Raw genomic sequence first — 23,751 nt, forward strand, 5'->3', positions numbered from 1 at the left:
GCCCTATGCGAAGCTCTCCTCGACGTTAAGCGGACAGACGCAAAGAGACGATGAAAAACCTATCGGCCACACTAAAGACACGATGCTTTCGCAGGTCTAGCTAGTGACGTATAATCAACGCAAAATTACGCAATCCCCTTCTATATTCGGTCCGCGGCAGGAAAAATCCCATCGTTCCCAAGTTACCTACCTTTACGTTCATTAATTAATGCGGAAAAACAAACGTGCCTCGTTAATTGATGTATAATTGATATAGGAACGGCGATCCGAGTTTTCGAACGAGGAAGCAGACGCGAAGGGTAGCCCTCTTTGCAAATGACGTGCGTGGAAGGAGAAGAAAAAATATGAAAAGTACGAATGCACTGCGTGCACCGAGGGAAATTATTAATACCAAGTTCAGATTTCGTATTTTTTTTCGCAGTTATTTGGCGTCCTTGCGAATATTCCGTTTACAAGCTTCTGAAACGCTTTTTTGTGAAATCTCCAGTCTGTAATACCATTTACTTCTGCATGTGCTGTCCTTTCTTTAGAATTAGTGTTGGAATAAAAGAAAAGATTAAGCTGTACGATTCATAGTCAGTAAAAAATTTAAATTATATATATCCATATTTACATATATCTCGATAAACCATCGGTCTTCATAGAATAAGTAACGCAGAATATAGTCAGCTGGATCCCCCAGGGATGCAGAAGTAGAATGATTTCAACAAGAGAGCGCAATTTGTACAAGTCATCATCGCTGAATATTTGACAAAGCAGCTGCTCCGTTGAGAGCAATTTTTTAAATTGCTTCCGCCTGGCGGATTGGAATCTCATTTACTAGAGAAAACGGGAAATAGACAATAGGATGTTTAGCGATCTAAGTTGGTAAGACATTTTTCAACGAGAATGTTAAGCCATTCAAATAAATTCCCAATTCTTGCTTACGAAGCTCCTGACTAGTTCGTTTTTCATAGCATGGTAGACATTGTTTTTATCCATCACGCTTGGAGATTGGGAAAGGTCAGGAAACTTTTCTCTTGCCGAAGAAAACAACGCGTTCTTCCGCAACGTTCACCCTATTCAAAACCGCTGGAAAGAAAGAAACGGCAAGTAGACGAGAGCGCGGAGACGAGAGAGGTGAAATCTCTTCGTTCGATCATTCCGAATTGGTTTTACTGCCAATTAAGATAATTTCGCGTGCTCTTATCAGCAGTCAGTCGGAGAAAGTTATGCACGCGAGAAGAATCGAAAGAGGAGTTCCTCCATCATCCCTTCGCGCATATCCCGTCCCTCTTCATCTCCTCGAACCATCACCGACATCACCCATCGGCGAGCCGCCCTCCCTCCCCCCGCCGACTTCGCCCTATACATGTGTTACCTGCGCCTATAATCCTTACTCAACCACCCATCGACCGCATTCAAGCTCGTCGGATCGCCGAGTATAGGCGGAATGTGGCGGAGGTAGTGGTAGACTGCGTCGCTTACGTACCTACGTTAACGTCGTACATCCTGGCGCACACGCGATGCTTGTACGTATACATATACGTGCGACACACGTATGCACGTATCTACGAAGTGCCTAATTAAAACAGACACCCGCGGAGACATAGAGAGAGAGAGCGGGACGAGAGGACGAGAGACTGGACGCATAATGGGGTGCGCGAGGGCGCGAGGGAGACGGCGTTAGTTCCGTAGTCTGTTTGACAAAAAGCCCGAGTGCTAGAATTGCCACTCTTCGACCACCAAGTGCAGAGGATAAGAGCAACGGTGAGCGAGAGAAACCGTCGCGTCGGCGAGAGGGAAAGACACGGAGAGATGGATAGTGTGGATGATGGGTGAGGGCGAGAGCGAGCGAGCGAATGTGAGTGAGCGAGAGCGTGTGCTGGAGGGTGAGCCACGGGATCATTCATTATAGTATTGTATAATTAGGATAATAATAAGCTCTCTTCAGGGTTTCCTTGCGCTCCGTTGCAACGGGACGATTCTCAAGCGCGGAAAGAAAGAGAGAAAGAGAAAGGAGAAAAAAGCGGGAAAGGAAATATCGATAAGGAGAGGCAGAAGGGAGAAAGGCGTGAATCTCTGCAAGGGCGCTAATTATTATTAGTATTTAATTGCAATGTGCTTCGTCGGCCAAAAAGATAATGAAGAACATGTGGAGATCGCGACGTGGCAGATTTTTCGAAACAAACGTTTCTATTTGATCTCTCGTTTCATTTTCTCATTCATTAAGATAATTTAAAGCGAATTGTATTCACATTCGACTTTCTTATTATATGTTTATATTTGTAAATTTGGTTAAGGCATTTTATCTAAAAGATGTGATATTTAATTGGACGAATTACGGTTCACTCTTTTAAATGACTTTATCTTAAACGTGAGAGAGAAACAGAAGGGGCGCTAGACAAAACGGACACGGAGGTGTCGCATATTGAAGCAGTTAATGGTTAACGGCGTTTGTCGACGCGTTTGCCTCCTTCAACCGCGATCTCCATCGTTGTCAGTCGCTTTTTCAACTCGCCGCTTTTATGATGCGTTGCTCGCCGCATATGCGAAAGCACCAATTAAAAAGGGAACTCCCGAGCACTCGGAAGTGTGTTTTTTACAACCGCGTCATCCCGGTAATCATTCTATTCGTGATAAACAGTGCATGCGGGTCGACGTACTGATGAGAGGAAATTAAATTGGAAACAATAATCGATAATTTTCACGGTATTTTAGAAAATATCGCGATACGCGAAATTTAGCTTCTTTTCGGACAAGAAGAATCAATGAATTGAACATTGTATTTGTCATAGGTTGAGCGAGAAGCTTGTTAGAAATGTATAATGCAGACTCTATGTAGCGATAAATCATATTTTATTGCAACGAGAAGATGCTATTTTCTTTTTTTTTTTTTTTACAAGAGACCGACTCTCCGAATATCGTACGAGAAATTTGGAAATCAAAACTCGATCTTTTAAATCTTCCATCTAAATGTAAAAGATGTAAAAAGGGATGGAAATAAGAGACATATTTTATTCGAAGCGAGAACAAGATTTGCATCGCGACTTTAAGAAATAGGGCGGGCACGGACGGTGGCGAGAAGTCGTGTACGCCTTCTGCCGGTTTGCCAATATACACATTGCGGCGCGCGTCTTCTCGCCTTACAATCTCCCTCCTTTCGATCTCTATTCAAGGAACGTGCTTCTTAAGCCACCGAACCAGCCAGCCAAGCCCCCTTTAACGGTTACACCAAGTCGGTAGACGATCCGACAATAGCGAACGCCGCAGCCCTCGAAGACGCGACTTGACGCGCTGAACGTTTGAATCCCTAACCATCACGGTTTTCTTGGCGAAACTTTCCCACGGCGTTCCCCCTTACAGACGCTAGAAGAGACCTTCGAGGCCATTGGCAAAAATCCGCAAAGGAAAGACCCTAGGAGACCTTTCTTCATACAATTCTCAACGTGACGATCCATATAATTTATACCGCAATAATGTATATCCGCCAAAGTTCTCAGCAGTTACATGAAATAATAATTAATAAACGCGTCTAGTCGACGCGTCGGTATTCGTCATACGATCATTTTGCGCGTATAAACCGCAATGTTGTCAGCTGATAAAGTAATCGTCGGCCGTAACCGCATCGCCGGGTTACGAGTGGCGGAAGAAGCCATTAAAGAATTCGAGAGGAACTGCCGCCGTCGTCGTCTACCGGCGCTCACGCTCTACTTTATCGTCGCGCGACGCGAGACAGGAGACAGGAGGTCACGAGGCGTGAAAGTGCGTGTAACGAGAGAGCATATTAAGCGTCCGCGCGTTAGAATTCGCGCGCGAGCGCGTCCGTGCGCGGGTGGCCGCGCGTGGTAGATGCGTGTCGCGTCTTCTCGCTCGTGCGTCGATGAGCGCGGCGCGGATGGATGAGCGACTATACGGCGCGTTTGCCCGCTCGGGCGTAAGCGTCCATTCAGAGGGCGCGTTCAAAAAGGTGTCGCGCAGGGTCTTGATGTTGCGCCGCGCGCGTGCACCCTTCTTAATTAGTAATTAACACTTTAATGCTGTCTGCACTCAGACCCGGCGCCGCGCCGACCTCGACTTTAAAGTCCTCGCCGATGTCAGGGGGAGGGGAGGGCACCGCGGAAAATTATGCGGCTAAAACGCAAGTCGACAAGTGATTACTGCCTACACACGCGCCGCTTCCTCCACGAACGCGACACGCGGAGTTCTAAGGATCGTCAAGTACATCGATCGCTGCGCCCGAAGGGCGCGCGAGGCCATCCGGAGTGCCGCGTCGTTTTTCAAACAACATGTTTATTTGATGATGATCAAACGAGCAGTAAAATTGCTTTGTAAAATTACCCGCAAAGGTGGATCATTTCGTCAGTACTGCGATTTCGTGTCGTTGTTTCACATATTATATTATTTCTAGAATCTCGCCTTGATTTTATACGTTCTACAGCGAACGGGTTAACAAATAAACATCCTCGACGCTTTGGGGTACATTGTTTGTTCTCATCGGTATACGCGATTTCAATGTTACTCCGCGATATCGCGCGCGACCAAGAGTGGCGCCACTACTTGGGAAAGATCTCTCTCTCCCCCCATTCTCTCCGGCGGACACGCGTGTCCACGTCCCGCACCACGTGCGTCGTCGCCCTGTCGTGGCTAAGCCGCCTTTTTTTCACGAGCAAGTTTCCTAAGCCTGCGAGACAATCGGCCGGCGATCGCGCGGCAGATGTGCCCCTGACAATGAGCTTCTGGGCCCTCGCCCTTCATAAAAGAGGGAACTCGAAGAACGGCGCGGCACGAGAAGGGGCACGAGAGGGGACAGGCGGGAACGAGCACGGGTTTAGGGGGGAAGGGGGGGTCTACGACTGCGAGGCACGACGGTATCGAAGGTTCCGCGTGCCGCACGCGCCGATCTTACAATGCACACTTCTCGTGTGCCCCTTGCTTTTCGACTGCCCCGGCCCCTTCTCGTCTCTTCTCCCCTTGCATCTGGCTTGCCTTAGACTCGTTCCCTATTTCATCCCCGGCACAACTTCTGTCTTTCTCCTTCCCAGCTGGTCCGCGTTCTTTTTCCTTACCCCTCGGGAGGGGTGCGGAGCATCGGCAGACAGATAATTTTGTCAGCTACGCGCGCACTTCTGGACGTAAATCCGTATCGCACGATACATACAGGACTAAATTCATTATGCAAAGACCGCGAATAATAAGAAGGATCACAATCTGTCGTAGGGTGCAGTTTCGCGCGGATGAAACGAATATATTGTATTTCACGAATAATAGAAGAGCAAGAGCCGATAAAAATCTGAAAGAGTAAACTATATACTCTGTCGTCAATTTTAATTAAAAAAAATGAAAAGTTTAGAGTAAATTGGAATGGCGAATCGCAACGCGCGCTCAATCTGTGCGAAATACCGCGCGGTACTTCTCAACGAAGAAGATTCCACGCGGCGGACAAAATAAGAGGAACGTAACCACATTTCTTGCACTTATGGCAACGAGCGAACCCCTTGGCCGCGGGGTTTAGGCCGACCGCCCCCTTCAAAGTGAAAGAGAAACAAAGAAGAAGAGAAAGAGTAGGAGCTATAGCGGGGTAGCTTTGCAGGGGTGTACCGTCCGACCGGGCTGAGGTAGGGATGGTTTTTCAAAGCTACGAGGAGAGTAAGAGAGAGACGAGCTCCTAGGGTCGGCGCACAGGCCGAAGCGGACGAGGACGAGGGGCATGGTGGAGAGCGGTAGCTTGGACGAGGGGGCGGGGGCAGCTGCTTTGAGCGGTTTCACTCTTCAATGGTCCCGGACTATCCCTCCTTCTGCTACCGTGCCGTGCACCCCTGTCCCCCTTCTTCGCCTCGTCCGTTCATCGCCCGCGATTCGCGTCCTCGTCGCACTTCGGCATCGGCCAAGCATTTTTTTATTCGATCGATTCTCCCTGCCGGCGGCCGTGCCAGCGCTGCACTACCCATTTGCTGCACTATGCATGTGCATCCTCGCGTGCATAAGGTGCGAAGGCCTGGACTGGACTGGACTCGACTCGACTCGACTGCACGAGACTATTTGGGTACCATGATAGCCCAAAGAGGCTGAGCTCTAACGTGCCGTGGTCTAACATGTTCCAATGTAATGGGAAACAACGTTGGGCACCTCGTGACCAAGCTCGTGTGTTAAATTTTATCTCAGTTGCTCGCCTGGACGCCCTAGGAGATTCTAGATTCTCGCCAAACCCGATAAATAAAAAATAGCTTCGTAGAAAAACGTTACAGAAATCGCTCGATGTGCATTCAATACATGTTATTTACAATAAAATATCGTTTATCGATCAGTAATCATTGGAAAAGTAAATGCGGTAGCTGGAGCGACGCGTGCAAGGGGTCCAAGATCGTACGTCAACGAATGACTTCTCCAGTGTTCTAGCCTTAAATTTTGCACATCTGTCCCGAAGCTCCGATTCCTGCTGGGATGACAATGAGGCAGTTAAGTCCTCACCGCATCGGCTGAGTACACACGGCACACGAACAGCGAGACGCGAGAAGGGGGGGGCGCGAGGAAGGACCGCGAGAGAAAGCGAAAGAGGGAGGCAAAGTTAGGACGGACCCCTTGCACATACGCGCGTACACATACAGAGACCGGGGGGATACACCCACGGAACAGAGGCAACACACGGCGGACACATACGGGACGTCGAGCGTAGGAGAAGGGTTGCCTAGGTTAGGGACTCGGAAAACATCCTTTGTCGAATACCCTACCGGGACCGCTCAACCGCCCAGCAACTCGTTCAACCCGCTGAGAAAAAATCAATAATTCTTTGTTGCCAAGTTTATCTCCTGTCATACCATGCTAAACTACATTACGAGTGCAGCGCGACTCCGGAAAGGGCGCGAGCGAGAAGACGAAGGGATTTTTTCGGAGAAAAATGAAATACCGATAGTAATATGAATTTGACAGTGATTTTGATAAAGCGCAAAAAATTGAAAGAAAAGGATAAATTTAATTATTGCTATCATTGCTCCACGTTATTGTATCTTTGTAATATTGTTTCTGCTACACTCGACCACTCCACAAAATTTACTGGTGAGTTTCCTAACGCTCTCGTGATTATTAAATTGTACGGTTGATGACGAACGGTTGCGTTCTGTGCCCGATACTCGTCATCGTATAGCGTCGGAAAATCGTTCACCCCCTTTCCAGAAAATCACGAGTCTGGTCGTACTTAAGCGCTATTTATACCTGTATGCGTGGACTTTATAAACTCGGGGAGAACAAAGGGAAAAAAGAACGTCGGCGGTGCGGTGAACAAATTAGCATGGCGCTTGCATATGACCTACGGGAAAAAAGGGGATCGATACTTCTTATTTGTTGCCGACGCGTTGGAAATGATCGCGGAGAGAGATCGAAGAATGGAGCGAAGGAGCGTTACGTGTGTTGTACTATGTGAAATAGGACCGACACTTCTATCATTCACCCTCGTAAAAATGTTCGCCCTTCCACGATCGCGGCAAGGAACGAGGTATTCCGCGAGATCATCGCGCGATTCGATTCTACGAAGGAGACCGTTACGAGCCTGGTAGTTGACGCGGCGGAACGGGGGAGAGGAGAATTAGGTAAGGCAGAGGGTAAGAGCTGAAATACGACGGAGGGAGAAAGACAGACGCGACGCTTTTAGGGGTGAGACTCATGGCAGTAGGGCAGTAGGTTAGCTAGGGGCGATAGTCACCCTCCCAGCATCTCTAGTATGTATAGTACGTTGGGTAACAGTAAATAGGATTTGCTAGACAACTGTCGACCACCGCGGGGAGAGAGGCTACTGTAAATATTCCGTAGGATTACGTTTATGGCTCTTAAACGATCCCGGTCTGTCGAGTTCAGGTAAATGTAAGCGCAATCCCTTCGGACTACTTTACAAAAGGGCGCGCGTGTGCCGAAAGTACGCGCGTAATCAATAATTAATGTTGTACATCCGTGTTATCTCGGCATTGCTATAAAAAAAATTATATACATATATTCGTATAAATTGCCTTTGCGTTTTAATTATATCTCGTGCGCGCAGATATGTGTCATACGTGAAGTTTCACGCGTACCTTCATCTGTGGTTTCCCCGCAGAGAAAGATACCGATAAACGCACACGCGCACGTCGATAATCGAAAGTGGCCTGCGTTTTTTCCTCGTTCTAATCGGGGTCGCCTCTCCTTTAGCACGACGACGTTGTGTATTTCGACGGCCTATTTGCCACCCGTATGTGTCGCGCCACTAAGATAGTCGGTGCTTGCTTACGTCGTTCGCCCGCATGCTTCCCGCGCACTCAGAAGGTGACTTGGGTATATGGGCGATTTGCATACGATGCCAGTAAGAGAGTACCGTTTTGTTTGCGGCGCATATTGTTTGATACGGTCGCACGAATTCTTCGAAAACGCGTGTCCGGCCCGTATCGATCTCGCCGTCACCGACGAATTCATGTCATTTACGATTCAAGACGCGTCACCGACATTACGTTTTCAGTTTTCTATCCGCAAGAGGCTGGAGGCCTTCGAAATATATAGATAAATGAATGATCGCGACGTGAATTAAATCGGATAAATAAATGATGATTGTAGATAGCGAAAGACTGAATTTTTTTTTTGCGCGCGCGTCCGATGTTATCGCGTTCTCTCGTGCGTACCCTCTTTCGATTTAGAAAGTACTCGATCGTCGCCGACTGGTAGATAGAAACGAGAGAGTGGTGCCGGGAACCGACAATATCAAGGGAAGAGTAATATCCAGGGCCGAATACTGTTTGATCTGGCTCGGCGCCACGGTGTAAAGGACAGATGCAATTTGCCTGATATCGTTTTACTGACAAAAATATCGAATGACGTGGCGCCGGGAACCATGACACCGACCCTTTCCCCCGTCTTCGAGATCGCGACGGATATTATCGGTCGATCCAAACGAAATTTTTTTGAATCTCCTTTTTTTGCGCGCGCAAGACTTTTCCATTAATTCCGCGATTCCTTTTTTTATGAATTTGCCATAAACGCGCATTCAGCAATGTTTTCGCGTTTTCCATTCGTATTCTCCGTCAACTCTCTTGCTCTCCACGATAAGTGTATTTCCGAATGTAAGTATATTATTTCGTTATATGTATGTTGATTCCATTTTTTATTCGGATTTGAATAATTCACGAATGTAGTAAATAATTTATAAAATAATTTTTAAGTATTTTATCGCATTATAAATTATTTACTAAAATAAATAAAATAAAATAAACTCTTTTTTTAATATCTGTATTTTTTCGTAACCCAAACAAAGATGACGCTAAAAACAAAAGAGAGAAACACACAAATACCAATTTTTACAGCGTAATCGTTTTATAGAATTATCGTCAGCATATCGCTCAACACGTAAATCGCTTTTTATATAAAATCGACACCCTCCCGAGCTTTCGTTTCATTCGTCCGCCCACATGACGCGTTCTCCTTTCGCGCATTTCCGATCGAACCGGCCGGCAATTAATTTTTCGAACGTTCGCAAGCGGACGATAAAAAAAAAATGGCGAAGGGGGAAATACATTTGGCGCAGTCTGCAGCGAGGCGCCGTGGTCCCGGATGAGATTCAAAAAGAGACGGAGACGGTGAACCATGGCGGGAACAGGAGAGGAGTAGAGAGAAGGAGCGAGGATGAGGGTTGAAGGACGAAGCGTCGGAGGCAGAGGAGAAGGACGAAAGCGCGTGAAAGAGGAGAAAGCCGGGGGTGGTGAACGGCGCATCGATGGAGTAGGGAACGAGCCGTAGAGACGCGGAGGAGGCAAGCGGGGCTCGGGCGAGGGGTAGGGATTTCAAACGAAATCAATTCGGAGTCGCTGTCCAGTCGAACGTTACCCTCGCGGCTGCCGGGGTAAATGTTGGCCGAAACAGTAATTTTACGCCCGGTCCCCGGTGATCGCGAGCCCGCCGCTGCCGCTGCGAAACGTCACGGCCCGATATCGGGGCTACTATCCGGCGAAATTCATGCGTGTTTCATAACCACCGTGTACAATTGCCGAAGCCCGCATCTCTCGATCAGTTGGATATTTTATGAAGTCGTCTTCCCATCAGCCCGATGATAAAATCTCGGCGCCGAGTACGGTTGTTTACGCCTCTACTCCTGGACGCTCTCTTTCCAAAATTAGAACTATGTCGTTGCAATTAATAAAAACACTCGATTGATTGCATGCGCGCTGCATTTCGCAATCTAAACGACATTAGCATTATTAGCCGTTTCCAGGAGCGGCATAATTGAAAGAATTCGCATAACAAGCAGTCGCGATTAATTTGATCTTTATTTGCTCGAGTTGTAACAGACGCGGGTGTTTCAGCGTCGCTAATGTAATTAGCAGACACAAGTCTACTAGGAAAGATCTATCTAGGAAACCTATCTAAGATAGGTTTTTTTTTCTTCGTAACTGGTTACACTTAAGTACCGCTTTAGAGATATCGAATAAACGCTGCATCCGGGCTTCGAATATAGAAGAATAGATACATAGGCGAAACGGAGAGAGGGAGCGAGAAAGGAAAGGAGGATTGGTAGGGGAAGAGCACTAATGCGAGGGCATAACGAAGTCGGCGGTAATCCATGCACGGACAATTTCATTTCTGCCGTCGTGTAACCCTCTTTCTTCCGTTCCCTCGCGTCCTGCGTTTCTCTCCCTCTCTCTCTCTCTCTCTCACTCTCTCTCACTCCTGTTCTCTCATTTCCTCTCTCGCTCGTTCACTCTACAGCTCGAGTCTGCGCGGTAACTTTTTTGATAAACTGTTTTCCGCGTTTTTCGCCGGTGGATGTAAATTAAATCCTTCATGGAGGCTGGCACAGACTCGCCTCTCTTGACTGCCCCTAGGATCCCGACCGTATATCCCCCGCGCTTCGTTCCACCGCGCCAGCCGTCCGTTTAGTACTTCCGATATCCTCCGCAACCCCTTCGTCCACGAGAGCCGTCACAGGCGGATACAAAGCCGATTAGAGCGAAACGCTGGGAACATTATCATATCGCATTTTTCGCGGAGATTCGTGCGGCGCGTGCGCGCGCGCTCGCTCGCGCGTGTCTAGGATCTCACGCGCGGATGTATGTGTTGCTGCGCGTGTCGCACACACGCCCACGCGCGGAGATCTTCCGAATCGCAGGGATGAAAAACGGTGGCGGCCGTCTAGATGACTGGCGTGGGGTCGTCGCTGACTGCGAGGGGGTAGACAGGGTGCAGCAAATGGGTGGCATTGGCGATGGACGTGACGTAATGGATTACCGGTTGCAGTTTCCTGGGTAACTCATTTTTTTAAATTCTTACCCACGATGATTTGTTTCGACTGGTCATCGCGACTGCTAAAATTTGCAGGAATAACGAAATTCGGATCTCGATGGAATTAATTTCGCATTACGCGCGCGATTGGCATTGTCGGCGTCCTTTATCGCGCGTATATATTATTAAGAGTCCTCATTAGAATAGAATTATGATAAAAGCATTGATAGATTTATTCGCCTGAACGTTTATGTTTACGTATTTGTATTTCTGTGTTTGAATACTAACTTCACTGCCCAAGTAATGTATCCCTAGTAGCGCGCTCAAATCAGACTGTCGAAAGGAAAGCAGGCATCGTGCCAAGTAGTTCCTTGTGGTATTACGAAACTGTAGTTCCGATATTTCTTAGAGAAGCTAAAATCGTATAGCGTCGTCCAAGAGATATTTCGGTGTAATTTAGCACGAAGGATTCCAATTCCGCGAACAACAGAAATAAAAATCTGTGACATCTATTGTAAGCGTACAAAAGAACTTCGTCAATATTGCAGGTATTCGAAATAATTAGTATCCTATATATTAATGATATGATTAATGTGTGATGCTAAAAGCTAAGAACTTAAGTGTATTCGATAAATATATAAAAATTGTACTAAATACATTTTAGGTCTATTCTTAGTAAGGAAATGCAAATTATATTTAACGTAATAATAATAATAATATTCAATGTAATAATTTTAATAAATTATGTAACAATTTTATTATTTTTCTAACACATTTTTAATATACCTTCTATTTCTCTCCGTCGTTATTCTTTACAATTTCAGTAAGATTGCAGTTTGCATTTCGTCGAAAACATGAAAATAGACATTGTAATTCGCGATTTTGAGAACACATTTAGACCTCGCGCGAGGTTCAACGAACTCTTTTAATTGTCCGGCAACAATCACCGGAAAAGAGATTTGCTTTGGAGAAATCTTTGGCAGAGAGTGTACCGTACTCATGCTGCAAGTAGCAGCTCATAGCGGCGGATTAGCCTTGCAGTAGCGATGCTTACATCCCCTATAAAGCCTCCGTTGCCATCTCCCTCCCCCTCCCCCGCTCTCAGCTCCTGCTCCTTTTTCCCTCCCCGCATGTCACCTCAATCTCCCTGTCGCCTCCCCCCCCCGTGAAACCTCCGGCAGCCTACTCTCCCCCGCCACCATCGTTGTTCCTCCCGCGATAGCCCTGCGGCCACAGTATTGTCTGCCGCTCCAGCCAATACTGGTCGTATTTCTCGTACTTGCGTTCATTATCAAAAAATTCAAGAAGAACCCGACACTGCGCCATCGGTTGCCTTGCTGCAACGCCAGCAGGAACCCCTTATGTTGCGATACACGACATTTTACGAGGGTGGGCCTCGTATAAGCCCCGTTTCTCCGCGTTCATCCGTGCTGATCAGAACTTTTATTCTTCCTGATCGTTCGCGCGTTAAATCATATGTGAACGTTCGATACGAAACATTTCAGTCAGTTATTACCAACTATCCTGCGTTTGCCGGAACGAAGAAATGAGAGCGTAATTGTGACGCGTTATGATTTAACGATTTGCAAATATTAGATCCCGTGTATTAATTGATACGTTCCAGTTAAATATTCGGAGACGTTACCAATCCGCCCGCGAATAAAGCGCGAGTATCCGCAAGGTTGAGTCGCGAGAATGGTCGACGATGAAGGTTGGTTCGGTTGGCGACGCTTGGCGGCATTTGAAAAGTTGTTGATGAATCTACCGCGGTGGTTTAAGAAGCGGTCCAATGTTACTCGGGATTTTACGGTATGCACGCGCCGCCGGGAAGTTAGCTCGTCGCTGATTCGATATTCGTCTAAAAGAGAGAGGAGGCTGGAGGAGAGAGAGAGAAGCCGCTCCGAGAAAGGAGTGACGGAAAAAGAGATTGAAAACTGCAACCAAGACAGAGACCCCGTTGACGAGTAGATATGAACGGAGTGTAGAGACGGAAGAGGGTGTTAAGAGATGGTGGAGGAGGCAGCTAAAGGGTGATGGAGATGGAGGGGTAGGAGAGCGGGATGGAGAGAAGAGAGTGAGAGAGAGAGCGGGAAAGAAAGAAGTAGCTGCGGTAGCGAGGTAGACGTGGTGCACGGATAAGAGAGAACCAAGCGTACCTAATTAGTGCCAAGATCGTAATTAAGTAATTTTTAATTAAGTGACTACCGTTTACACGCACAACCACCGCGTATGGGATAGCTTTGCCCGATGCAAGATGCTTCATCTATTTCTACAGTAATAAACTGGATTACTATTTTTCGGAAAAAATTCATTCTCTCACTCAAAATTGTGAAGTATCAATTAACAACTGTTGTATAATATTATTATAATAATATAGCGCAGCAATAATTTAAGAAAAAATTTCGACAATCTCAAGAATTTTTTAATATCTTAACTTAACACTAGAAATTATTACGGTAATTATTGAATGACAATTATTAAATAATAATGATATAAAGCTTCGTAAATTTTTTTTTTTTTTTGAAATCTTTATATATATATTTATATTATTCTTTGTTGTACACGGAAATTATAAATACCTATAAAATTAATATATTAAAATAAAAATCCTAAACAATTTTTTTAAACTAATAATATATATCATTCACGATTTAACGATATATAATTTTTTTCTACATATTTCCAGCGTGCAAGATACGCATTGTTACGCTGGTGAAAGCTTATCTTTAAAATATAACATAATGTCATATATGCTGAGAATTTTTTTTTTTTTATTTTAATTATTATCCTGAGAATTTAAAGAGACTTCTATAAATATGTCAAAAGCCCCGACCAACGCTCTCACCGATGATATAATCGGACGATAAGAACTAGGCGGGCATATACTTGTGGAGTCTTATTACCATCGCGACTCGCAGAGGATACTCGTTATCTTCAGTTTTCACCGGTAATGTTACCGCGGCGTCTAGCCTTTCTTTCACAGAGGGACGGCATCCCGGATATGATAACAGTTCGCTAAAGTATTTTGAAACATAAACATTCAATAATGTGACACATCTAAAGACGTCTATCTATACGTGTATGATTTTAATATAATTTTCACAAAGACAAGATTGCGATAACAAATTGCTCGTAATTTAAACGAGAATAAGGTTGCTTGTATAAAACGAAAGGAAGTGAATCTACCACTAGCTGTACGTAACACGTCGGGTATTGTGAATAGCTACGCGCAAAGAATCAGAGACGAGCAAAGGTAAGCAGAGCAAGGAGCTATTATTCCACGTAACGTGAAACTTTAATCAAGAAACTGCTGTGAATTTCCAATAATTTCCAGACATATTTTCTTAATGTATTCTGTGTACCCTACCACGAGCAGGTTTATATATACTTGATTTTATTCATACAGGCAATCTAGTTGCATGTAAAGAACACGCACACACGTATTCTTTGTATATTCCCTCGCGGATATTCCTTTTGTAAGTACCGAGATGCAGCATTTAGTCTTCTTTCTCGGCACTTCTTTTCCTTCGAGGGTCTGGCTGCAGCGCTCTCGACAAGGCTGCTGCCCGGAAGTCAAAGACCAAAGTTTCCTTCTGTTCATTAACGGGGTAGAAACGGCCAAGATACAGCCCGCTGTCTATCCCCTTTCTCTAAATCAACCCTCCTCGACCGCCTTCTTCATTTCGATGCGTTCCTTCTGATCCTACCACCTCGCGGCAACTTTTGTCTCAAAGGATTTTTACTTGCTCATTTTTCTCGGAATCTCTTATTTTCTGCTGCGCTCTCGCTCGATTAGCTCTTTTCCTTTCCTTCTCGAACGATTGCGAGATGCGCGTATTACTGGAATTATTTAGCTGCTGTCGAGAATCGGGAACTCACGTATCTGTCACGAAATCACCATTCAACGTGGCATGATATCTCAAACGGAAATGTAGCTGCCGTAACAAAATTCCGAACGTTAATCTTCTATATTGAGAGATTCGATGAAAAGGATGTAAAGAAACTGACTGTAAAGAGATGACGATAATCGCGTGGGAGTGTTTCTTCGTTACTATATATGTTAAACTGGAGCAAATGGCTCACGGGAAGATGCTGAGAACCTCCCCCTTGCCTCTATCCGCCACGTAAGGTACGTTGTACTCCTGTGTCTACCTCGAGGTACGGATTTTCTGCACCCGTTCTTTCCCTTAACTCGTAATCGCGGTTGGCTTGTTGCTCGCAAATAAGAGAAAATCCGTGCTCGTGACACGTCGTCGTCAACGTCGAGCATACGCGTGGTTACGCGTGTAAGATCCCGGGTTTTCTTGCTAAATAGCATGCCAACCGGCCACACACGCACGTGCCAATTCTCCGGCAAGCAACTGTTTGTGTGAGGGTGCGTCCTTGAATACGTCATCCACGGTACCGTTCTTTCAGTTGCGCACGATCTCGCAGGGTTAAAACGCAAGCCACCGTTTTCTCTTATTTACAGACTGTCGATCGACTTTTTTTTTGTTTGTAGCAAAATTTCGGTAAACTACTAATCTTTTCGTTTTTAAACAAATATATGCTTTCTTCGCGATATGTGTGATACTTGATATGTGTTTAAATGTATAAGATAGCGAAATGCGATCAAATATTTAGAGCAATTAAGACCGTTTTTGTGTATTAATCTCATGTATTAAAAAGAAATAGAATTTGATAGGTGTGAATACATTTATTCTCGACTTGAAATTTATCATTCTTATTTTGTCATTTGTAATTATTCTAATTGTTGACATACATGCTGCGTATAAGTATAGGTACCAGAAACTCTCACTCTGCGGCGGTCTCTCGATAATAGCATGTTACTAGGTGAGAAGATCATGCTCGATATAAGCAAGGTGCGTTTTACTTGGAAGCGTGGGAGAGGTGCGTGTCGAGGCAGCCGGTAGTTACTAAGAACGCGCGGACAGACCGCACGAAGGAGGAAAGCGAACGCTAACGACCGGTCACGTGTCCGACGAGCAAGATAAGGGTTGAAAAAGGAAATTTGTGTTTAGAAAATTACCACGTCATTACCCCGACCAATGAATGCCGCGGTGGCGTACGGACGAGCAGCGACACGGTAATGTCCGCCCACGAAACGATCGTCGGCGTGATAAGAATGAGTCGAAGAAGAAATTAGAAAGAGAACGCGTGGAGCCGGCCGTGCCCTCCCTTCGGGAAGAATTATCGAGTATTTCGCGGCGATAAGCGACCCCTCGAAAGCGTGACTGGGTAAATTCATCGTGGACTTCATTATTCGACAACTCAAGAGCTTTCGATTCTTCATTTATATCGTATACCTTCTCCTTCTCGCGCTGTACTCCTCTTTGTACTCCTCTATGTTATTCTATCCGTGGCCGAGCCATTAGCTCGCGTTTTCTCATCAACCGCCACTTGGAGGCCTCTTTATCGAAGACATCGTTGTGCTCTTTGCTTTGCCCGAAGATGCCATTTATATAGATTAAAAATCCCGTTTATAAATCTCTTCTTTCAATCCATAATCCATAAACAATGTTTCAGTATTTCAAACGAACTCGTTGGGAGATGCTTGGCGGACGAGCGAGATGTTTGTAGTCATAATAAAAATTAATCAATTTTTTTGAAGCAATTATTTACGAAAAGATACATTTTTATACCAATGTTATGATTGTTATGCAAGTGAATAAGAATTCCCAATTGAGTGTCAAGCGTGAAACTTGCAGAAACGAATAAATGTGTGTCAAAAAGAAATTTTGTTCGCTGAAAGCGGAAAATCATTGTCCGATTCTCGTACTCGTTCCGAGGCGACCTAGGTTTTTCGTGGCGAGGTGGATTCACCGTCCGGTTAGGGCCGTGTCGTGCGCGCGTTGTCCGTTGTCCATTATACGACATAAAATTTCTTCCGTCCCAGCAGATAGGATCTGCTACCTCAGTCGCGTGTCCTACCGTGGGATCTGATAACGAACGAACCCGAGTTCGCCCGCACATCTCTCTTTCTCATACGCTATCTCTCTCTCTCTCTCTTTTTCGCGCTCGCGGGGGTGGAGGGAGGGGGTTGAACCGACCGATCGGTCGACCGACAGACAGACGGACGGATGGACGGACGGACGGACGGACGGGGGAGAGATGCGAGGTGATAGAGACGGGTACGCGCGCATACACACACCGCACAGACGTGAACACGCGCGCACACATTGTACCTCGGATCGTAGACGACCCCAATCATCCCCCACGGCGTGCTTCATCGAACGAAGGCTGTCAATATCGTTGGTATAAGCAGGTCCGATGATGTACGCGCGACGTCAACGAGTCTCTGTAAGATATCGGACGTGCTTTCGATTCGACGCGAGCGTGAGCGTGAGAAAATAGGGTGCGAACGATCGCTTTGTGCACGGCCGCCGTCTCTCGTTCGCCGCTCTTTTTCTATCACTCTACTTCTCGCTCTATCCTCCTTCGCTCCTCTCTCCCTCGCTCTCTTTCTTTTTATCCGTCTCTTCTCCGATTTTCTCCGCCATCTGCTGCGCCGGGGGATGCAATGATAAATGACGTCATCGAGGAAAATGTTACGATTACGGAAATTGTACTTGTATGCGTTGTCATTAATGTATGACCCTATTTATAAAAATTACATTCGCTATATTACGTCGGGTATTCTCAGCGTTTTCTGATAAGTATGCCCCTTGTATTTTTAGTTAAATACCAGGACGGCGATAATAACTAATTTCGTTGCCTCCTTTTATAACAACTTTGCCAACAACCGTACGTGAGGAATATCCATAAATATTGTAACTAGGGGAAAAGTACATATTCGTGTTACATTATCGGCGCGCGGGGGAAAAAAAAAATAGAATTTTTGCACTCTTTTTTCCCTTTGTTACGGTGCATGCGTCGATCCTTTGATATCAATGAATCGATAGTTGGAGATTCATTGGAGGATCAATCACTAAGAACGCGCTTAGGCTTCTGATCGACGGTCTGTATATTTTATGCGGGGAACGAGACGACGATATAATAATCGAGCATAGCAGGTGGCAGCGACGGCGGTCTCGGCCCATTCTCGTGACAAAAGTACAACGATGATCTAGGGAGGGAAAAGAGGTGGAGAAGGGTCGGCCGCGCGCACGTAGGAGCGTAGAATAATGTAGCGAGGCATTTCCGCATAGGAAGCCGTGCATTAGGCTATCAGATCGAGCACGCGCGACAACGGCATGGTAGAGGAAAAGGAAGAAAAAGTTGCGGGGCAAACCTTTACGTGATTAGGGGGAAAAGAAAGAGTTTCATGCAGAGACAAAGAATAGACATCTTTAACGTTTCCTTTAATTAACTTTTCTCAAGAAAATCTTCAGGCATGTAAGTTTCATACCATTTTTCGATTAGAAGCGAATAATAGCGAATTGTAAAGAACTCTCCTGAATTTTGTCTTACAATTAAAATTTTCATTAGGAAAATAATAAATTAAAATCCTATTTCAGATATAAAAGCAAGAGAAAGAGAATATCACTCTAAATTATTGATATATATACTTTCATATTAATATATATACTACCAGATGTATCTCGTATATAAGAAAAATAAATGGAAACTTTTGATTATATCATGGTATATACCGTGACTAACATGTTCTACATTTAGAAAGCACGTTCACGGTTATAATCGGATATATCGATGCAAGCGAGTCACATAGCGCAATACCACGGCATACCACACGAAGCGTTTGATTCTTTGGATTTTAGATTTGATTTTCGAATTAATGAGGAAGCAACTGTTCGGTTTACTTAAGAAAATTTCAATTTATAGCGAGTTCGAAAATGCGAGAAACAATTCACAATAAATCTCATTAAGGAAGATTTCGGGGAGGGTAGGTGGAATGGCGAGGAGGCGAAAAAACCCTCGGGTCAAATGTACCGAAATATGTTGAAGCGGTAATTAGCTTTGTGCGTATACCGTGAAATACGAGCGTGCAATTTCGCCGGACGTTTGGAAGTTTCGCAAACAAACCACGTGCTTGCTCTTTTATCTACGATTCCACTCTTTTGGATAGGCCCCGATGAATAAAGTTACACAGAACAATAGATTGATAATTAACAGCGATGTTCGCGTCGCTGTCAAAACGGACAGAATCCTTTTATTTTTTTTTCGCAATTTTACGCGTATGACGTTCCATTCCGCTCGATTATCTTGGTCTACAACCGAACGACGTTAAAAAAGATGCCTGGCGGAACGCTTCAACGACGAGTCGGCCCAGCAATATACAATATAAGATATTGTAATTAACTCGACCACTCAGAACAACTAAGCGCCCGCTCGTTAACGTTTTATTTATCGTCGTACGTATGCATTTTTTATTTAGAACAGTATATCTCAAGCACGTGGTCTCCGCACGCCGTAATTGTGAGAGAGCGCGATGTCGGCGCGCGCGAGGGACTTACGATTTTCACGAGAGTGGACATCTCGCGATAAGAAAGCGGTAATAATGTAACGATGAGGGCACGCGCGCGCGAGCGATCCACCTTCGACCGCCTTGTATCTTGGATCTGTACTGTACTCAGCCTAATTATAATCAGGCTAATGCCTGCCGGACAGTATGCGTCGGTACCTACCGGCCTCCTACGCTTCTATACCTGGCGCTATGTAGGTAGCGTTACTTATCCCCCAGCTGCTCTACGAGAGAGGGTAATTAAGATTCGGACACACCCATCGTGACTCTCGTCTCTTGGGCTCTGACCGCTTCTGCAAAGGGAGTGGTCGATCCCTCGAAAACCTCGTTCTCGTTTGCATACACGAAACGCGCCTCTGTTATCAGAGAAACGTCTTCTACGATTCCATTCTTTAAAGGGAACCACCGCACGAGATGTCGAAAATGTCCGAGATTACGTAGGGGAGTGGCGACACGGCTGTCCGCCGTATCCTTGAGATTTTCTACATGACCGTCTGCTCGTTCTCGTTGGATTTAGTTATCCATTCAGCAGTGGTAACCGTGCCGAAAATAATTCTCGATTTGAGTGAGATCGAAAATACGCGAATCAATTGCATACATGAAGATTTAATCCAGATAGATAACAAATTTAGATTTAAAAGGCACATTCATTCATTCAAATTACCTATAAAAACATCTTCCTCCGTATACGAACGATGTTTTTGGTGAGATATCTTTAGGATCTTTGGTTTTTCGCGCACGATACTCTAGAGCGAGAGAACGGTAGAATATACGCGAGAAACAAGCCGCTCGCGTAGACGTATAAGTTGAAACGGTAGAATATTACGCAAGAAACAAGTCGCTCGCGTAGATGTACAAGTTGAAAAGACTTATTCGCTACGTTGCTGAGCTATACCTAAGTTCAAAACTACTGTAAGTTCAAAATTATACATTACTCACCGGAAGTTGGAGAACCACTTGACCAGCTGCGCTGTATTGTTTTTATTAAACTTGATGTCGGGGAAGTACATCTTAAGGACGGCCGAGGATGGGTACCTGACCCAGAAGAACATCAGCTTCGCCTTCCTCAGATGCATCGGCGTCAGCGTCGACGAGTTCACCGCGGTTAAGGAAATAGTCATTTTGCGATCTATATAAATATATATAAACACATAGAAATGTGTATGCGAGAGGCGGAGGAATTCTCCAATAAAAAAAAGGATTAAGAGCTAAGAGAGAAAAGTGCGGTAGAGAGAAGCGTCGACTCGTTTCTCGGTCCGAGTATCTCAAACATAATCGTGTTTTCTTTCGTATCGAATTGGATCAGAAATCGTACAAATTGCGGCTATCGCGAGGGCAGGCGATAGAAGGGTTCTTACCGCGAAGTTGATCTACGATTGGCCATATCCTCAGCAGAAGCCTTACCGACTCCTTATTGGTAATAGGATCTCTACATGTGGTTTCATCGCAATCTTATTCGATTAATTCGCGCGACTCTGGCCGTATTGCTACAGCACTTTCGACTTCGTTTACCCGAAACGCGTACGCTCGTATTCGATACCATAAACGTGATATATCGGCGCGTAATCTCGCGTTAATCTCAAGCTGAAAAAAAATTCCTGATAGATTCTCTCGAAAGAAAGAAAAAGTAAAGAGGGGCGTAGGCATGCAACAAAATGAATTCGGATGCGTCAAATGCCAGCGAGAACCGCGATGGAGACTATAGGATGATGCGTCCGGAGGAGCGCGGAACAGCAGATCGTGTCACGGCGATGCACAACGCGCTCGACCTACCCCAAGAGAGAGGAGGGAGTGAAAAAAATGCGCCATTGATTTTACATCAAAGGCCGACTAAAAAGGCGGCAAAGAACGGCACGCTAGCCCGATCGAGCAATCCGGTCCAACACGCCGATGCAGTTCCGACATTGCATCGGACGATCGGCGCTCACACGAACCCGCGCGCGACACTCGCCTTTTTTTCCTCGCTGCACCGAGGCGAACTCCCCGATTCGCGAGCCACCGGATCTCTGCACGCTCTTTCGGTAACTCAGAAGCAAGCCGCGGTGGAGTGGATCATGCACGATAATCGAGCTGCTGAACCATTCGTTTTCTGACGATCCCAAAAGTGCATCTTAATCGCGATGCAATCGCGGCTATTTTAATCATTTTGAGAAAGGTCAACAATATTTTTAAAATAAAACTACTGGACATAATCTTTTATTAATATGCGATTCCTTAAATTGATATATAATGTAACTCAAATCGTTCGGCAAAATTAGAATTTTTTTTTCCTTTACCATGTTAATCTATAAATTTTTAATATTAATTGTTATCGTATATATTAAACATATTATTTTAAATATTTATTATTATTTATGCATACTTAAAAATGTGTAATAAATTACTGAAAAATATGATTTGTCAGACAACGCAAATTAATTTCTAATAAACTCAATTAAATTTAGTTCTAATAAAATTTGCATTCTATCATATACGGTTCTTTATCAGAACTTTTCGGACTTTACCAAAATAGGTGACCAATGTAAATGTAACGAATGAAACAGCATCTTTCTTGCGCGTGTCGGAAAATGAGATAAATATTTGCAGACAAAATTCGATATTCAGAAATTTTGCCTTACGAAGGCTCGTATCACCGAGATCAGCGAAAGTAGCTTAGGATAAGCCGAGGAGACGCTCGAAATGTGAAGTTCGCGAAACGCTCAGGCTGAATTGCGAAATTGCGGGACAGATTATTGGCTTGCGAAGTTGGGTGAGACTGCAAGCCGAGGGTGGGCCGAGGTAGGTAAAGAACTTTTGGCTCGGTGCGTTGTTGCCGGACAAACTCTACTCGTAGGTGCAGCCAACATTAGCCTAACTCCGTGGCAAACTAATCTAACATTCGTCCGAGCTTCCTCGCTCCAGCCGCCTTCCAAGCGAGCGAGTGAAACGAGCCATTTTGCCCGGCTTTTTCTCTCTCTCTCAAAAAACTCGCCGCTACATCCTAAACTTTTCGCGCGTTTCGCTTCTCTTCTATCTCAAAAAATATCCCTGAGTATCTTAATCGTTTTCTCTAGTATTTCTACATTCTTTTTGACGCCAGAATTAATCTTCAGATAACATATTTACATATTTACAGTATTTTTCATTTTAATTTTAATTAATTCTTTATTATCTATAGACGAACGATTAATATCAATTTTTCCAAACGTTTTAATTATTATAAAATGTATATTATGATTTTAAAATGTTATCTGAAGAAAATTTCATAAAATTGCAGAGCATTATTACCAATTGCGCTCTTCAGCATATGGGTATTAGAAAAGGATATTGTAGGCTGAATTCCATCGTAGCTGATGTCGCCGGAATTGCAGTCGCTAGCTCGGTCGTTGCTGTCCATCCTGAGGTGTCCGTAGTCCGGACTACCGTGCTGGGCTGCCGCCAGCAAGGCTGGATGCAACATCGCCGGCGGATGGGGCAGTGGAGGGGAATCCCTGAGTTCTACACCTCCACCCGGAGGACTCGCGGGTAAATGATGTGGCCCCGGCGGTGGTACTTGACCAGGATGACTCGCGTGTGGATTGAAAAACGGCGAATAGGGCGAGAACACTTGACTCTCGTGGAGGCTTGGATTTGGTATCGCTACGCTGGTTGGCAGGGACACCGGCAGCATCGGTGGTGGCGCGTGGTAGGGTCTCGGTGGTGGAGGAGGCGGGGGACTATCACTACCTCCTTGAGATCCGTTTCCCTCTTGCGCTAGGATTCTGGACACCGTTCTGGGAGTAATTCTTGTATCCGTCACCTGTAAAGCGTACTAATTAGTATTTTTTTTTTAGTCAGATTTATTAATTTCTCATACTTAATATAACTTAATATAATTTATGACTAATTTTTATAATCTTTTATATATTATAACATCTTAAATAAAAATAATAATAAAAATCAAGAGATATAATACTTTCGCTGTGATTTCATTGACTTTAATTTACGTAGTGTTATTCGAAAATTATGAATGACTTGAAGTTAATATTCTTTTTATATACATGTAAAAAATTCTATAATTTACGTATACATTTATGTCAACAACATATCAACTTATATCAATATACATATTATATAAATATTATTACAAATTTTATATT

The 23,751-nt window shown here is 44.8% G+C and overlaps 1 protein-coding gene across 8 annotated transcripts in view; it reads right to left on the bottom strand.

Moving 5' to 3' along the window:
- Positions 1-23,751, bottom strand: part of LOC112467867 (homeobox protein prospero-like) — a 30,404-nt gene that overhangs the window by 3,723 nt on the left and 2,930 nt on the right. For 2 of the 8 annotated variants that reach the window (XM_025036750.1, XM_025036753.1), the window contains exons 2-3: positions 22,901-23,423; positions 20,573-20,762 (exon numbers count right to left, since the gene is read on the bottom strand). In XM_025036750.1, coding sequence (XP_024892518.1) covers positions 20,573-20,762; positions 22,901-23,423 — 713 coding nt within the window. The remainder of the gene's footprint in view (positions 1-20,572; positions 20,763-22,900; positions 23,424-23,751) is intronic. The other 6 variants (XM_025036755.1, XM_025036757.1, XM_025036754.1 and 3 more) reach the window with 3 other exon arrangements.

The sequence above is a fragment of the Temnothorax curvispinosus genome, unplaced genomic scaffold (genome assembly GCF_003070985.1).
Source record: "Temnothorax curvispinosus isolate PA1 unplaced genomic scaffold, ASM307098v1 QBEX01017838.1, whole genome shotgun sequence".
In the NCBI taxonomy this organism is placed as follows: Eukaryota; Metazoa; Arthropoda; class Insecta; order Hymenoptera; family Formicidae; genus Temnothorax; species Temnothorax curvispinosus.